This window comes from Oncorhynchus kisutch, linkage group LG6, assembly GCF_002021735.2.
Source record: "Oncorhynchus kisutch isolate 150728-3 linkage group LG6, Okis_V2, whole genome shotgun sequence".
In the NCBI taxonomy this organism is placed as follows: domain Eukaryota; kingdom Metazoa; phylum Chordata; class Actinopteri; order Salmoniformes; family Salmonidae; genus Oncorhynchus; species Oncorhynchus kisutch.
In genome coordinates this window covers 62,127,817-62,146,173 of record NC_034179.2, presented here as the reverse complement: position 1 = coordinate 62,146,173, position 18,357 = coordinate 62,127,817, and the positions used below count along the sequence as shown (strand labels likewise).

Sequence of the window (18,357 nt, the reverse complement as noted above, 5' to 3'; positions counted from 1 at the left end):
TTTGTGTCTGTGGTAACTAGTGACGCCTCTTCTGCATAGCCTAGCCAGGCACGCCCACCAACCCACTCAAAACACACATACGCGCAAATAAAGTTGTTTAAAAAAACAGACCATCTGGCTACAGACGTTTGCCAAGCTAGGAGAAGTGGAAAATCTGCTCAATTATTCAACAATGGTAAGAAACTCTCATAGCTACTCTAGATTAGTTAGTAGCCGTTCTGCCGAGAGGCGCAGAGGTCTAAGACACTACATCTCAGTGTTAGAGGCGTCACTACAGACCCAGGTTCGAGCCTGGGCTATATCATAACCGGCCGTGATTGGGAGTCCCATTGGGTCGCGGGGTTAGGGTATGGCCGGGGTAGTCCAGCATTGTGAATTTGTTCTTAACTGACTTGCCTAGTTAGATAAATATAGTGCATGCTTTAGTACTGGAAAAGGAAACTTCTACAACTTGTGTTTGTGAAACAGAATGCGCTTTCAATTTAAAAAATAACATTTACATCTCAACTTGGTCCAATGCATTAAGCTTACATTTACATTCTGAACTTTTGGAATCTGTTCTCAAGACATTTCAAAAGTTGCTAATAAAACGCATAGAACATAACTTCCAAATGAAAATGCGTCGTACTTCCTTGGAGTTGACTGGTCACAGCATTGAAAGGGATACACAGTGTCCGGTTTCCCAAAAATATTTTATTAAGGCTATGTTCATCGATAAACTTAGCCTTAAGATGAATTTGAGGACGGAATAATGTACTGTTAAAGTATTAGAACTAGCCATTACAATAATGCTTTGTGTGCTATTTCCTAATTCTGTAAGGGAAACACACATATCACCTGGTACGGAACTAACCGCAAAACAGATGCACTTTACCCACTCAAATAAACTATCATGTCCATATCTCTTACACCACTGATTGTAAATTCTTTATCTATGGGGTTCCTCTCTCCCTCTAAGCAGCAGAGATGAACGTTATGCTCTTTGACTCATTCTGCAACATTTTATTTTCCACTGTGGTGTTCAATGTAGGGCAAGTTGAATGTCAGGCTTAGATTTTACCCAAGATGAAAAGGGGAGATTTATTTTGTAGACACTTTGCACACTTACATCTGCATTTCTGCCTCTAGAACACAGAGCATTATCAATGCAAAACATGTTGCTGTGGAGACAACAAACTTCACATGCCAGATGAGTTTAAGACCAAAAGCATGACTGATCATTGCAATTTGAAATCAGGACAGAATTTATGCATCCACTGCTGTCTGCAAATATCTGTCCCCCCCCCCCCCAATTTTTTTTTTTTAAAGCACTTGACATTTTGTTGTATACCATATGTGCTTTTGGTGTCATGGATGGGATTGTTTCTGTGAGATGGTGTGGGTGACGATGGTTACTGTCCCTTCACACCTAGTACAGTACACAGCACACTGTACAGTGAAATAGCAATAGTTTTGGGCGTGCCAGTTTGAAAGGTGTGTGTCTGTATGACCGATTTGTCATGTGTTTGGCACAGATGTGTGTACCTGGTGGGAGTGTCCATAGTTTTGCCTTGTATAAAGAGACCCGTACTTACTTTTGTTCTGTCAAGCCCCTCTGTGTATCTATTACCTGGCCCATCCAGTTTGCGTCAGTTGCCCCAGTAGTGTTATTGTCAGGTGTATTTGCTCTCACAATTCAGGAGCGTTCCAACAAATGTATGAGCATGTCGGTTAAAGAACACTGTCCAATGGGAATCATTTTCTCTTGAGTTATATAGCATACACTCTAGAATAAATAGTAATTCCCTAAACGCAGACAGTGGTGGGGGGGGGCCGAGACATTGCAGCTGACTTTAAAGGCGGGCCGAGACGGACTGATCTACAAATCACCTTGCATCATAAATAACTACTCAATGTTATTTGTAGGTCAGTCTGTCACAATTGACCATGATACATCATGGTTTTGATGCTCTCGAACATGGCCAGCGTCACCTTTAGGCAGTAGGGCAGGCTACTTCAAGGGGCCTGTTCTGGAGGACATAACATTACAGAACTTTTCAGATAATCATATATCTGTTCTATAATCTATATCTTGTCTATCTGTCAGAATAGGAAATTGTGTCAGCTCTATTTCATTATATTGTGGTACCTTTCACATCACTGAATAGACCCCTGTTAACTCTTTCCACCCCGGCCGTTCCAGATGACATCCAAGAATGGCGGGAGCAGAGGCGGGATGGAATTTGTGGGGCATGTGGATGTGTCAATCATTCGTATTCCGCCCCACCACTACATCCATGTCCTTGACCAAAACACCAATATCGCCCGTGTGGAGATAGGACCACTCACCTACATCAGACAGAACAATGAGAAGTGAGGAAGTGTGTGTGTGTTTATCTGATAAGGTCTGCATGTAGTTTCCTAATTACTAGTGCGATTGGTTGTTTTCAGTTTCGTCTAAGCCTCCTGATGCCAAACAAGCCATTTGTCTCTGTGGTTACAGCATCACACACTATTTGACAGCACACTTTGAACGTTACCAACTATGAAGTTTTTAATGGCACCTTTTAGGTGTTTCTTTACAGGTTTAGGTTAGTCAACATATGCCTTGTACAAACACGTTTACACTCCGTTCCGGACGACTGTGATCACACTCTCCGTAGCCGATGAAAGACCTTTAAACAGGTCAACATTCACAAGGCCGCTGGGCCAGATGGATTACCAGGACGTGTAGTCCGAGCAGGCGCTGACCAACTGATTCTGTACCGGTACCCCCTGTATATAGCCTCGCTACTGTTATTTTACTGCTGCTCTTTAATTATTAGTTATTTGTAATTTTTTTACTTATCTATTTTTTACTTAACACCTATTTTTCTTAAAACATTGTTGGTTCAGGGCTGTAAGTAAGCATTTCACTGTAAGGTACCTGTTGTATCCGGGCGCATCAGTGTCGATTAGTGTGTCAGTCACTAGGTGACTGTATCGTCCCCTCCTTCCCAGAGTGCTGTTCTCCCCCGCGCGAATGACCATGGTCCCTCCTCGCCACTACTGCGTGGTGCTCAACCCTGTCGCTCGCGACGACAACGGACAGGTGCTCTTCGACCCATCGGGACAGGCCAAGCTTCGCCATGCTGACCTGGAGATCCGGCTCACCCAGGACCCTTTCCCCCTCTACCCCGGTGAGGAAATCCAGCAGGTACTGTCTGTCTGTCTGTCTGTCTGTCTGTCTGTCTGTCTGTCTGTCTGTCTGTTAGACGTCAGCGCTAAAGCCTAGGTGTTAGCAGTGCAGGGTGCTAATGCAAGTCTTCAGGTGTCCGAGCAGAGGTTACTCAGCACACAAGTGTGGTTCACTGAAACCCCTCCATTATGATCCCATTGAGCTAAAGCGTAGGCATTCACTTGGATAGATAATATAACTGTCTGGGACCTGGGTGCTAGCCCCGTTCTCCTGCATGCCACAACTGTGTTAGCCTGTGGAGTTAAAGCCTAGGCATTAGAAGTTTGGAGAGTTAAAGCAATTATGTTTTTATCCTCTATCCCCACCCACTCCCAGAACATGACAGCACTGCAGATCGTCTACCCAGACACTGCTCTGCGCCTGCAGGCTTTGCTGGACTTTGAGGACGCGGGAGGAGAGAAGAGGGTTGCCGGAGATGAGTGGCTGTTTGAAGGGCCAGGTGAGTTCTCTGGGTTCAACTCCTAACACATCCATTACAACTTTCTTGGGTCCTTACAGTGGTCATATTCATATTGATCAATGCATATATTTTTGGGGACCAAATCAGAGCATTGTTTTAAAGAGATAGCAAGTGCTCTTTCAATTTGTTTCTAATTTAACTTGCTGAAGTCAAATCCAATTTGATTCATCACGTGCACAGTTTGCAGCAGGTGTAAAAGGTGCAGTGAAATACATTATTGAGAGCTCTCAACAGTGCAGTATAATACCAATATAATCAAAGTCCAAAAAAACAAGTAGTAGAAGAAAGTAGTATGCAAGACACGTAGTATATTCCAAACGGTATGTAGTACCCGATTCTAAACACAGCCTGGTTGCCTAATAATGCTTCTTTAACCACTGACCCCTAACCTCTGCCCCCACCCCCACCCATAGGGACGTACATCCCCAGGAAGGAGGTGGCGGTGCTGGAAACCATCAAGGCCACGGTGATCAGAGAGAACCAGGCCATCCGCCTCCGAGCGCGCAAGGAGGGCGTGGACAGGGGCGGAGTCCGCAGGGTCACTGGTGAGACACATATACTGTATTTAATATTTTTTATTGTACATATAATGTATGTACACAAGTAGCAGATGTATCGCTATCATACACAGACGTGCGCACACACCTACCTAGCTGAGTGATTGTGTGTGTGTGTGTGTGTGTGTGTGTGTGTGTGTGTGTGTGTGTGTGTCCAGGTGAGGAGTGGCAGGTGAGAAAGGTGGGGGCGTATCTACCAGGGGCTCATGAGGAGGTCCTCGACATCGTCAACGCTTTCATCCTCACTGACAAGGTAACACCTCTCTCGTCCTCACTTTATCTAGAACCCCCCCCTTCTCTCTTACACTTTACCTATCACTTACTCCCTCGCTTCTCTCTCCCTCTATCTTTCTCTCCCTCTCTTTGACCTATCACTCACCTTCCTTCTCTCTCCTATCTCTCTTGTATTAATGCCAAAATGTGGGGCTCAAAACAGGTAGGGCAGCCCTGAATGACGGGTCGCCACTGAGCATGCAATAATGTAGCCTAAATCAAGAGTGGGCCTATTATTTTTGCTGGAGTTGGCGTATATAGCCAACTCCAAAAACCCTGAGGAGGTTGTGAACTATGAATATGACACTCGCGTGCTTTTGAAAATAGGATTGGTATTATTTTCTATCTGTATCATGATGAGCAGATCCTACGCCTGCTCCCTAACGAGGTGGAGTGAATGTTAGGAAAGGGCTGAAATGTGGATAAAAAAAATGATTGTTTCAAAATATTATTATTATTATTTTTTGTTTTATAACAGCGGTTCCACACATCCCCGTGAGAAAAATGTGTATTTTATTCTGTTATATTCTTACTATAAAATATGTCTGACTGGATAGGTGGGTCTGTTTTTAATAAACAAAACAACGGACTATTGATTTGAATGGTGCAGCCATGGCTGCACTGACCCGTAACATAGGCCTAATTAAACTCAATATGCTCTTCTATTATTTTGAAAATACATTTTATTAGTCTTATGATGTTTCGTAGGACCTGCCTAAATGAGTTGATGTTTTTTTTCCCCCCACTCTCAGAAAGCACTGCACGTGCGAGCAACGCGGCCATTCCGTGACGCCGGGGGGCGGGACCGGCGCACTGGGGAAGAGTGGCTCGTTACCATGGCGGAGCGGGAGGCACACATCCCGTCTGTTGCCGAGGAAGTGGTGGGAGTGGTCAACGTGACCACGCTGAGCAGCCGTCAGTACTGTGTGATCCTGGACCCGGTGGGACCAGACGGTAAACCACAGCTGGGTCAGAAGAGGGTGGTCAAGGTGAGACTGAACGAGAGCTCCGTCTTTCACGCCTTTTGTGTGGCCACTCGTTGGTGTTTTACACACTTTTTGAGGAAGTTCAGTGACTTCTGTTTTGTTCATTAATTCGCCTTTGTAGCTTTTAGTCACTTCCCCAATGAGCTTTCATTTAACACTCTCCTCTCCTCCTCCTCTCAGGGGGAGCGTTCGTTCTTCCTGCAGCCAGGGGAGCACTTAGAGGAGGGCATCCAGGATGTTTACATTCTCTCTGAGGAGGAGGGCCTGGTGCTGAGGGCCGTAGAGGCCTTCAACGATACGCAGGAGGTGAGGGAAGGGTGGAAGAATTGAAATGCAGATGGGAGGGGACACAAATGCACCTTGGTCAAATACAACGACGGTCCTAAACAGGACTGTCTGGTTTGGCTGGTACACAATCCATTCAATGTACATTTGGTGCTTTCACACTGTCTCACTCTTTCTCTCTCACTTTCCCTCCCTCTCCTTATCTCTCTGTCCCTCCTCTCTCTCTCCCTCTCCTCTCTGATAGCAGGAGGAAGAGGAGGATGAGGGGGAGGAGGAGAGGGCCAAGCTCTCCCGGAGGGGTGGAGTCCAACGTCGCCCCGGTGACCGCTGGATGCTACGCGGACCAATCGAGTACGTCCCCCCGGCTGCCGTGGAGGTTATGCTACGGCGACAGGCCATCCCATTGGACGAGAACGAAGGGCTCTATGTCCGAGACATCAAAACAGGAAAGGTGAGTTTTTACCCAGCGGAATGTTTGAAGACGGGGGGCTACGTCCCAAATGGCAACTTGACCGTTAAGTTTAGGCAATCGTTTTGGGATAGGGTTAACCTGAACATGACAGTACATTTTTTCACATTAATTCCGACTGGGTCAGGAAAGGGTTAAGGTTTGAGATGTGCCTAGCACTGGGATTGAACCGACCATCTTCAGAGCTGTTGCTCACAGTTTAACTAGATGGTAATAGGTGCTCACATTGCCCCTAGTGGACAGTATCCCTCCATGTCTTGTGGAACTGGGGCCTCATTTATGTGTACGTACAAAATACACCCCGACATGTGCGTGCTCCAATTTTCACGCAAAATTTTGCATTTTTTATATTTCAAAAATCTTGACGTGAGAATGTGCTCACCTCCCCGCAAACCTTAGACCATGCGTATGCACATCTGCTAGTGGTTGAAATATTGTATTGCAAGCGAGTAGGCTATTTTGTGCAAATGTGGGATTTGATGAAAATTAAAAGCAGGAAAGAACAAACAAGAATTCAGCCATTTGCCATTAGTAAGAAGAGCAAAAATCATTTGAATTATAAAAAAAAAATCTAAAATAATTAAGACCTAGAAATCATTTTATTTTATCTTAACAACCATTGCAGAATAAATACCTAATCTTTTCTGGCTGTGCTGAGTTCATATTCCCGTCGTAGCCATACAACCAATTACCATGTGAATCTCTCACTTAATTGGACCTAATAGCCAGGCGTAAACACTGTTTCAGAATGTGCGGGCAGTCCATGTTTCGGTTGGGGAAACGTCGACGCAAACATTGTTGAATTCAAACGTTCTGCTGACAGGTCCACAACCATTTTGACCATGTCCTTTGCGGTGTCAAAAGGTTGAATGGAGGGCATTTTCCAGGCTGAGTTTTAATGCTTGTTCACGCACGCAGAGTTTTACAACCGGTCTGATTTTATAATGAGAAACATGCATATTTATAGTATGGTGTACGTCAAGTACAACATTTTTGTATGTGCGGCGATTTAAATTTTTAAAAAATCGACATTTTATTTTCAGAAATGGCACACGCAGAAATTTTGTGACATTTTAAGCAACGATTATAAATGAGGCCCCTGGACAAACATCTAATACTGCAGTGGATCTGGTGTGACCTGGCTGATTCTCTATAGTGCTTGGGCACCTGACTGTCAAACACTTTTTGCTTTCTTTAAAAAATATATTTAAAAAATCCTGCAATTCCAAATTGTTTCTTCAAAAGGGGAGTCCATATGAACAGAATACAACTATTTATTAGGTTTTGCCACAAGTAATTATATTGAACTCGAGTACTCAAATTATTAAATTATATTGAACTCGAGTACTCAAATTATTTGAATGTATTTTTGAACACAAGGCCAGAAAAGAAAACGTGTGCATATATCTATATGCCAACAGTGTGCAACAATGGCTAATTTATCATAACATTACAGATAACCAATCCTAATGGCTAAATTGCCCCATATACAGTATATTCAGTCAATTAAAAACTGCCATTAAGATTCATTTATTGAAACCGTAATATCAACTGGTTATGTTATATTATATTGTGGAACACAATCTTCAAAAGGCAGTAGCCTCAGCAGTTGCGCTTGCTTGTAGAAGCCTGTGGCTGTTCAATGGCATAGCCTTGTTTTTGTTAATTTAGCAGACAAGATGCTCTTATTTCCCGAGCCCTTATCACAGTCAAAGACGCACCTATTTTATAGTAATTTAACAGAATAAAATAGAACAACGCTACAGCATACAATGTCATTCTAGATGATTCTGGGCTTCCAACTTTGTGGCCACAGTTTGGGGAAGGCCCTTTCCTGTTTCAGCATGACAATGCCCCTGTGCACAAAGCGAGGTCCATATGTAAATGGTTTGTCGAGATCGGTGTGGAAGAAGTTGACTCACCATCGAACAACCTTTGGGATAAATAGGAACGCCGACTGCGAGCCAAGCCTTGTCGCCCAACATCAGTGCCTGACCTCACTAATGCTCTTGTGGCTGAATGGAAGCAAGTCCCCGCAGCAATGTTTCAACATCTAGTGGAAAGCCTTCCCAGAAGAGTGGAGGCTGTTATAGCAGCAAAAGGGGGACCAACTCCATATTAATGCCCATGATTTTGCAATGAGATGTTAACTAGCAGGTGTCCAGACTTTTGGTCATGTAGTGTATTTGATGCAATGAGGGTAGAAATTGTTTTTATTTGGACAATTATTACTTATAAAGCAAAGCAGAACTGTTTCATCGAGCTACAAATATTCTGTGATTTTTTTCCATTTTGCGCGTACAGACAGCATGGCCACGTTATAACCGCGAAGCGGCTGCGGTCCTCTCGCATATGGGGCTCGGTCAGGACTGTTACTTTTGTAACTGAATGAAAACAACATTTTTAACTGATTTTAATGTTGGGAAAATATATGGTGCAAATGCAGAATGGTGTTAAATGCCTCTAAACAGCTTGGGGAGAAATGATTTCACATTTAATCATGTAATACTAGGCTTACTGATTATTTCTCATTATCTTCTTGCAAACTGCTCGGTTTTCTGCAAAGGTGCAATCTTTTTTGGCTGATGGAAGGTTACTTTGAGTCAGTGGGAAGCATCTCAATTGCATGCTCCTTGCGTCCTCTCTCTCCTTCTCAAAACCCATTGGATGAGAAAGCCAGACGTCCAGCGAAGCCTAATCAGACAAAAATGCAATCTGTTAAAGGTGCAATATGTAGAAATCGCTCCGCTGTTTCCTGGTTGCTAAAATTCTAATAGGTTGCCTTATTTTTGTTTGACAAAACATTATTGTAAATCAAATCAAATTTTATTTGTCACATACACATGGTTAGCAGATGTTGTACTATCTAAACCACTGTGAAATATCTTTTTAATAACCAAAAATATATTTTTTCTTCTGTTTTACAAAACCAAAAGTCAAAGATGCAAATATGAAACTTAACAGGAAGTGTAGAAATAGCACACAGAACAGATCTACCGCTTCTTAGACTTGCTTTCAGTGAGAATGACCGATCTATCTATAACTCCCACTTTGGTCGGGTCGCCCAAAAAGTTACATATTGCAGCTTTAATAAAACAGACATGTATTTTAATATAGACTAGCTAAAAAACATTGAAAAGGACATGGATACTTTTTCTGGTAAAAAAATGGGATTGCACCTGCTCCATTGCTCAGGCGCCAATGATATAGTGCACGATTTACCAGGGCCCACAGGACTCTGGTCAAAAGTAGTGTACCATGTACTGTAGGGGGGACATTTAGGACATACACTAAAACACCTGATTCAAATGATCCAGGGAATCCATTCACCTGTTATTTAACAACCTTAAATCCCCCCCCCCCCCACATTGGCTGCCTGGTTCTAGGTCCGTGCTGTGATTGGCCACACTTACATGCTGACGCAGGACGAGGAGCTGTGGGCGAAGAATCTGCCTCAGAATGTTGAGACCCTCCTGACCTCCACAAAGGATCCCCTGGCTGACCGCTCGGACCGCAGAAAGGAAGTAGAGATGCCGGCCCGGGACAAGACTGAGGTGGTGTCCTACAGGGTTCCCCACAACGCTGCCGTGCAGGTCTACGACTACAGGGAGAAGAAGGCCAGGTACACATGGCTGACAGGCAGACGGACGTGGAGGGACAATGACACTGGCCCTGTCCAGAAACAACCCATAAAACGAGCCTGCATTCCAAATGGCACCCTATTCCCTATATAGTGCACTACTTTTAACCAGGGCCCCTAGTGTTAACTTTTCCCTTTCGCCCTCCCTCTCTCTTCCCACCCCCTCTCCTCTCTTTCCCTCTCTCCTCCCTCCCCTCTCTCAGGGTGGTGTTTGGGCCAGAGATGGTAATGTTGGGTCCTGATGAGCAGTTTACCGTGCTTTCCCTGTCGGGGGACAAGCCCAAGAGGACCAATGTCATCAAGGCCGTGTGTCTGCTGCTGGGGCCGGACTTCTTCACTGACATCATCACCATAGAGACGGCCGACCACGCACGCCTGCAGCTGCAGCTCAGCTACAACTGGTAGGGTTTGTAGGGGGGGGGCGTGCGTATGTGTGTGCTTGAGAATCCTCTGCGATTTGGTCTGTCTCTCTGTGTCCCTAGTCTAGTCTGTAGGCCAGCTGATGCATTTAAACTCTCACTCACTCACTCACTCACTCACAGGCACTTTGACCTGAAGTCTCCCGCGGACCCGTCCCAGGCTGCGGCTCTGTTCTCGCGTATGTGTGTGCTTGAGAATCCTCTGCGATTTGGTCTGTCTCTCTGTGTCCCTAGTCTAGTCTGTAGGCCAGCTGATGCATTTAATCTCTCACTCACTCACTCACTCACTCACAGGCACTTTGACCTGAAGTCTCCCGCGGACCCGTCCCAGGCTGCGGCTCTGTTCTCGGTACCAGACTTTGTGGGTGATGCCTGTAAAGCCATCGCCTCCCGCGTCAGGGGAGCAGTCGCCTCCGTGCAGTTTGACGACTTTCACAAGGTCCGTCCACACACCTCAGTCATCTAAATCTGCACTCTTCTTCCTTTTCAACACACTTTTAAAATTCTACATGGCCTCCAGCCCTGAGCGGTTGTAGTTTAGGTAGGCCTATGGAAACCGCAAGCCAATAGATTCAAAGGCAACAATAACACCCCCACGCTTTAACCTCTTCTTTAACCCCCTCCACTCTACAGAACTCCAACCGGATCATCTGCTCCTCTGTGTTTGGCTTTGATGACAAGCTGGCAGTGCGTCCCAGCCTGCGCTTCCACCAGAACAGTCTGGTCATCAGCAGTGTGGACATCCAGTCAGTGGAGCCGGTGGACCAGAGGACCAGAGACTCCCTGCAGAAGAGTGTCCAGCTGGCCATCGAGATCACCACCAACTCCCAGGAGGCTGCCGCACGGTAGGACACAAGATGCGCGTCGAAGTTCAAGGCCGAACATGGTACTGCAGGAATTGTTAGCATAAAATAGGATCCCCCCCCATTATAGTGAATGGAAAAATGTATATCTTTGCATACAAAATTTGAAGACAATCATGACTTCTAATACACTAGATATATTTACTTGAACCGATTTATTTTAAAATCTCATTACAGAAGTTATAAGAATAATTTGTTTGCTAATGGCAGCCTACAGTACACCTGTCTACCTTCAACTTTAGTTATTTAATGAGATTGGGCAGCACTGAGCTAGCCTGCAACTCACTTCTTGGAGTTGCTCAAGCTGCACATGTTATGTCTCCATGAGACACCACCTTAAGACTTCATTTGGCTTCAATGCGCCTTCACATGGGAATGAATGGCTCGTGATCGATGGCTTTGTCCATATGTCATTGACAAACACGCATGTGCACACACACACTTACAGGAGCAATTCAGGTTAAGTGCCTTGCTTAAGGGCACATTGACAGATTTTTCACCTAGTTCGGCTAAGGGATTCAAACTAGTGACCTTTTTGATTACTGGCCAACCCTCTCAATTGCTAGACTACCTACCACCAGACAGACACACAGAGTTCATCTTCAGTTTGGGTTGTTTTTGCCAATTGGGTAAGCGTAAACTTCTCTCTCCCCTCCCTCCCTACAGCCATGAGGCAGAGCGTCTCGAGCAGGAGGCACGTGGTCGTCTGGAGAGGCAGAGGATCACAGACCAGGCGGAGGCAGAGAAGACCAGGAAAGAGCTGTTGGAGCTGGAGGCCCTCAGGTGACCATTAATGCTCTGCCGCTAACACTAACGAATGTTAGCATCGCTTATGGGAAATGTAATGGTAGGGGGATAGCATTAGCATAACGCTAACACATGTTAGCATCGTTGATGGGAAAATGTTATGGCAAGAGACTAGAATTAGTATGGCTAGAGTTAGCATCATGCTGTTCTTAGTAGTGTGACTGTGAAGTTGTATCGAGTAAGATTTTAGATCAGAGATCCTAACATAATGCTATTGTGAGTTGTGTGAATGCAGAGGTTAGATATGTGGCGCTGGGGTGAAGAAGTTTCCACAAGGTACAGCACTAGGATCAGTTTTTTCAACCTTAACCATCTAACAGTGTGTCGTTGTGTGTTGCAGTGCGGCGGTGGAGAGTACAGGGGCAGCCAAGGCAGAGGCCCAGGCCAGAGCAGAGGCAGCCTGTATCCAGGGAGAGGCAGCAGTCAACGAGGCTAAACTGAAGGCTGAGGCCCAGAGGATTGAGGCTGTACGTATCCTCTTGCTGTGTGTTCTACATGGTTTAATTCTGAAACAACCAGTAGTTCACCTGTAATTGCTGACCTGTGTGTGTGGGTCTGTTTTGTTTGATGAATGTTTGAAGGTGTTCTACATTGTGTAATTCTGAAAGGCTCACATACTATGTGTAGCTGACCTGTAATTGTGTGTGTGTGCAGGAGGGCGAGCTGAACCGTCTGTCCAAGGCGAGGGAGCAAGAGCTAAACTATAAGTCAGAGATGGATCGTTTGGAAGTGGAGAAACAGCAGAAGCTGGCTGAGATAGAGAGCAACCGCTTTAAACAGCTGGTGGACAGTATCGGCGCCGACACCCTGCAGGAGATGGCCAGAGCCGGCCCCGAGCTACAGGTACATAACTCCTGACACACCGTAATTGTCATATTCATATACTGTCATATTTGTGCTACACAATACATTTTGTCTGAATAAAAATGGCACCTGGAGAATCCTTAAGCTCTTGCTCGGGTCAGAATCGTTCTGTAACGTTTTACTTTACGTTTCACAGAGCAGGTCTGTCTTTCTCCCACCCAATCTCAATTTAAATAAATTAGCTATCTTAGCGTGACAACATTATCAGCATGTATAAGATACCGTTTAAGATATTGGAACTGGAATACTGGCTCTTCTTCAATCAGTTATAATGGAAAGGAACAATTATCATATTTGATATATAATCTCTCTCGCTCTTTTTGTCCTTCCCTCCCCTCCCCTAGGTCAAGCTGCTCCAGTCTCTGGGTTTGAAGTCCACCCTGATCACAGACGGCTCTTCTCCCATCAACCTCTTCAGCACGGCCAACGGCCTTCTGGGAGCTTTATCTCAGAGCCCGGGCCAGTGAGAGGAGGAAGAGAATAGGAAAAGGAGGAGAATGTCGACAAGAAGAGAATTTCCAGTCTGAAAGAATCCCCTACAGATGTGGGATTTCTGGTTGTTTATCCATTATGTCTGATGTAGTAACTGACCATTTAAGGAGATGACATGGGCGACTGTACTGTGGTGATTATTCTGACGTGTGTGTGTGTGTGTGTGTACACACAGCTGTGTGTCTGACTAAAGACGCCCAAGTGAACATTCCCTTGGTTTACACGCTTTTTTTTTTACTCATCTGTTTGGTGCCGTCGATGCCATATAAAGTGCTGTCCAACTCCATGTGTTTTATATCTCCACTAACCGGAATGCTTGATAGTAAAGGAATCTTTCCTTGTTTGAGGTTTATGCAAATTTATTTCATTCATTTCTTGGTCCATTTATCAAAGAAATTAAAGCATGAACTTTCCCCAAAACATTGAGTGCCAATTCTTCCATTTGTGTGTACAGAAAGAACATGGATAAATCACACACTGGATAATGTGTCTCAATCTATTTGAATAAATCATATTTTTTTGCAATTACCACCATGCATCGAACTCTTCATCTACAGTTTGTGTAGTAACTAATAAAAACAACATTAAGCCACATGCTCTGGCCTGACTTTATCTATTACAGAGCTTGAAAAATCTGACTCAAATTGTACCATATCATTAATTGAAATGACCATTGGACAACATTACAAATCTTACTGATTGCACCTTTAATCAATGATTTGATACTGATTACGTTTTTATTAGAAGACCACTGGAGATTTTAGCACAGATTTTTTTCCTCAATTTGATAAACCTATTTTCGACAATCCCAATGCATGTGACCATGTAATATACGTAGAACAACATGGGGTTTAGTTGAAGATACCGAGCTCCGTACCAAACTTCAGAAAGATTGTGAAAATTGTTTTTTTTTCTTTAAAGTTTAGTCATTATTTTTATTTGTTCAAGATATAAGACCTTTCCTGTGACTGGAATGATAATTGGATAATTTATTTCAGCATGTCCATGCAAAGTCGTGACAAAAAAAGAAAGGAAAAAGTTAGCCGTTCTATTGCTAATCAACAAGAGAGAAACGTGCTTATAGACAACTGCCATAACTACACTTGGCCTATGGATAATATCATGCTTTCGAATGCTGAAGATGACGAATTCCCCTCTTTACCGGTTACTCCGTGCAAACCTCCACCCTCCAAAAAACCCAACATGAACTCTGACATCGTGGCTACCCTCTCCTTACTCATCAACTCCAGGTGTGACGCCATTGAGAAAATGGTAGGCGCGAACACCATGGTTATCGAAGGCTTGAAAAAGACCGTGGAGTTTGCATGTGGTGAAATTAATGATGTGAAAACGAGAGTGGCAAAAGTTGAAAAAAATGTGGAAAGGGTGGAAAAGAATAACAATGTCTACCATAGACGTCTCACTGATCTGGAACAATACACAAGAAAATGGAACCTGAGACTCTACGGCTTGCCAGAGGTGGAGAATGAAGATGTGCGAGGAGAGGCTATCCGTATCTGCCAAGAAGTTTTGCCTGCAGAGAAGAACAAAGTTGGTGATACCATCGACGTTGTACATCGCCTCGGCAAGAAGCAACAGCAAAGCGATTCAAGACCCAGGGGTATCATCATCCTATTCACTACCAGATTCTACAGGGATGCTGTCTGGAAAGCTGCTAGGAAGAACGCCTTCCTTCAGAGCCATGGTATGCGTTTCGCCGAGCATCTCAGCCCGGAAGACATAGAAAGAAGGAACAAGTTGTGGCCAACGATCAAGATAGCACGAAGTGAGGGGAAGGCTGCTTACTTCGTCGGAGGACGAGGTTTCATCAACGGTTCAGAAATCCATATTCCTCCCTAAAATCTCACCAGAAGGAACAGGTTGATGGTTTCAGCCATGGTATTCTCATTTTCCTTATGTGGTTTACCTAACAAGCATCAGGTGACTATTTTAAAGGAATACTCAGGTATTTCAATTCATTAATTTGTTCTTGTATGACCAGAAGTCCTATTTTGTTTATAAACTTACGAAGAAGATTGAAAGCTGAATTTATGTTTTATGTATACAGTAACTAAGATACTGTCCTAAATGGCATACAGGTCTGCTCTGACTTTACACGGTTATTGTTCTATTTAGTTATTAATACTTATTTCCAAAAAAGGTCTTAGGAACGTTTATATGTAAAACATTTTGTTATACAATTATTTTATGATCAGTTTTCATATGTACTTAAAATAGTAGGTACCCTTTTATTTAAATTATTATTTATTTTATTTCTCAAAATAGTTCCTGATTACACTAAAGAGGATTTTTAGTCTCTCTTACTACAAGAACCCTTGGTTTGGTCTTGAACATAATTTCCAGTTGAGTTGAATTTCAAAGGTTATGGAATAAGCTATTTTCACTTTAAATTGACTTAAATGGTGCAGATCTCGGTTCCTTATCGTTTACGTTCACTGCTCCTACGTCTTTGACTCATCCTACTACAGTTTATACTTTTATATAATCTTTGTTGTTTTGTCTTTGTCTATATTATCTCTTAATGCTAGGGGGTTACGAAACAGTGTGAAGCGCAAGGCCTTATTTCTATTTGCTAAACAATTTCGAACAGATTTTTGCTTTTTTCAAGAGTCTCACTCAATTTCTGCTGATGCCAACTTCTGGAGGTCACAGTGGGGCAACGATATTTGGCTTTCCCATGGATCTGAACGCTCTGCTGGTGTCACTACAATGAAAAATACCTTTGGTGGTAATATTCTACACTCGGAATGTGACCCCTTTGGTCACTTTATTTGTCTTGTGATCAGTTACAATGACATTACACTCATTACTGTAAACTTCTACGGGTACAACACCAAACATGAGAATGATGAGTTGCTTGAATCTATAGAGAAACATATACTTCATTGGTTATCTAAATTTCCCAATTCGTTATTATTGATAGGAGGGGACTTTAACATTACAATAGATAATTCAACTGATAGATGGCCCCCAGGTAGGCCAACCAATCAGAATTTGGGTTTAATACTTTTTATGGAAAAGTTTGATCTTACTGATATATGGAGAGAGAGGTTTCCGGCCAAAAGATCTTTCACTTGGAGTAACAAAACAGGTTCCAGACAATCCAGAATAGATTTTTGGCTTATATCCAAATGTATTGATAGTGAGTGTGTTACTACAAATATTTGTACTACTCCCCTCACAGACCATAAGGCTATTTACATTGATATCAAAATATTTACCCCTGATACGAACCTTGGTAGAACATCCTACTGGAAGCTAAATGGCTCATTATTAAATAATGATATCGTTACATTTGAGGTTAAAGATCTGCTCTCACACTTTTGGAAAAGGGCTTGTGAAGAAAAATCTTATTGCAAGAACTGGGAGCTCTTTAAATTTGAGGTGTCCAAATATCTTAGAAAATATGGTAGTAATCTTGCTAAGACCAGAAGAGCTGAGGAGGAAAAGGTGATCATTAAGATAACTTCCCTTTCTCAGAGGTCCCCAGCTGACCTCTTGGGGGAGGAGAAGATGGAACTAATTGAGTTACAAAATAAACTGGATAATATATATAAATTAAAAGCAGAAGGAGCCTTTATTAGATCTAGGAAAAAATGGATTGAGGAGGGAGAACAGAATTCATCCTATTTCTTTAGACTTGAGAAATTTCACTCTAAAAATAACACTATCCATAAGTTAAACATTGATGGTGTTATTACAGATGACCAAAAATTAATCGCTAAATACTGCAGCAATTTTTACAGAAAATTGTATAGCTCTACGTACTGTCAGGAATCCACAGATGTGTTTTTTAACTCACTGAATAATGTTCACTCTATCAGTGATATAGAATCTAAACAGTGTGATGAACCCATCAAAGTTGAAGAGATTATAGAGTCTATCAAACATCTAAAGAACAATAAATCACCAGGTGTTGATGGAATTACATCAGAATTTTACAAATTATTTTCTGAACAAGTAGCTCCCTTCCTATTTGAAGTCTTTTTAGAGAGTATTAAAAACAATGTTCTCCCTCCTACAATGAGTCAGGGGTTAATAACACTGATACCTAAACCTAAAAAAGAAGTGCTGCTCATCGATAACTGGCGTCCAATTTGTCTTCTTAATAATGACTATAAGATATTAGCCTCACTACTTGCAAAAAGAATTAAAGAAGTTCTGGATGCAATTATTGATGAAACACAGTCTGGCTTCATGAGGAACAGACATATTTCTAACAATGTCAGACTAGTATTAGACGTACTTGACTACTCAGACCTAATAACTGAGGATAGCTTCATATTATTTTTAGATTTTTATAAAGCATTTGACACAGTAGAGCATCAGTTTCTCTTCCACTCCCTTGAGAGACTTGGCTTTGGGGATTTTTTCTGTAAGGCTATTAAGACTCTCTATGCAAATGGTAACAGCTCTATCAAATTGAAATATGGCACCTCACCTAGATTTGAGTTAAAGAGAGGAATTAGGCAAGGTTGTCCTATCTCTCCATACCTGTTTTTATTAATCACCCAACTTCTTGCAAATTCTTTAAATAATAGTCCTGTACAAGGTATTTCCATAGCTGGTAAAGAAATTATTATAAGCCAGCTGGCTGACGATACTACACTTTTTCTGAAAGACGCTAACCAAATTCCCATATCGATCAATGTGATACAATCCTTTTCCAAAGCGTCTGGTCTATATCTTAACATTAAGAAATGTGAACTCATGGCTGTCAAAGATTGTGTGACACCTTCATATTATGGTATTCCAGTAAAAGAAGAACTTACATATTTAGGCATAACCATTACAAAGGATCAGAAGTCTAGAGGCTTACTAAATTTTAACCCTCTTATTAAAAAAACCCAGAAGAAACTAAATCAATGGCTACAGAGGGACTTATCTTTAAAAGGTAGAGTCCTGATAACCAAGGCTGAAGGTATCTCTAGACTAACATATGGTGCTCTATCTTTATATCTTGACCGTAAAATAAGCAAGGAGATAGACCAGATGCTTTTCAAC

The 18,357-nt window shown here is 42.8% G+C and overlaps 1 protein-coding gene across 3 annotated transcripts; it reads left to right on the top strand.

Annotated features, from left to right (window-relative positions):
- The first annotated feature begins 35 nt into the window (after nucleotides 1-35).
- Nucleotides 36-13,924, top strand: LOC109893134 (major vault protein). Of its 3 annotated transcripts, none has more exons than XM_031827107.1 (17): nucleotides 36-175; nucleotides 2,183-2,352; nucleotides 2,980-3,175; nucleotides 3,533-3,656; nucleotides 4,091-4,222; nucleotides 4,393-4,487; nucleotides 5,260-5,496; nucleotides 5,674-5,799; nucleotides 6,026-6,229; nucleotides 9,634-9,869; nucleotides 10,091-10,288; nucleotides 10,601-10,745; nucleotides 10,940-11,151; nucleotides 11,836-11,952; nucleotides 12,317-12,443; nucleotides 12,631-12,819; nucleotides 13,185-13,924. In XM_031827107.1, the coding sequence occupies exons 1-17, from the start codon at nucleotides 173-175 to the stop codon at nucleotides 13,305-13,307; spliced, it is 2,634 nt and encodes an 877-aa protein (XP_031682967.1). In that variant the 5' UTR covers nucleotides 36-172; the 3' UTR covers nucleotides 13,308-13,924. The 3 variants fall into 3 exon arrangements, with proteins under 3 accessions (XP_031682967.1, XP_031682966.1, XP_031682968.1); XM_031827106.1 differs by having other exon boundaries at nucleotides 38-175; nucleotides 6,023-6,229; XM_031827108.1 differs by lacking the exons at nucleotides 36-175; nucleotides 2,183-2,352 and having other exon boundaries at nucleotides 3,001-3,158; nucleotides 6,023-6,229.
- Nucleotides 13,925-18,357: the final 4,433 nt, after the last annotated feature.

What these genes read in the sequence shown, in the direction of transcription:
- LOC109893134 (XM_031827106.1), top strand. An exon ending in CCGGTGAGGAAATCCAGCAG is followed by an intron (nt 3,176 to 3,532) that starts GTACTGTCTGTC and finishes ACCCACTCCCAG; the next exon opens with AACATGACAGCACTGCAGAT. An exon ending in TACAGGGAGAAGAAGGCCAG is followed by an intron (nt 9,870 to 10,090) that starts GTACACATGGCT and finishes CCCCTCTCTCAG; the next exon opens with GGTGGTGTTTGGGCCAGAGA.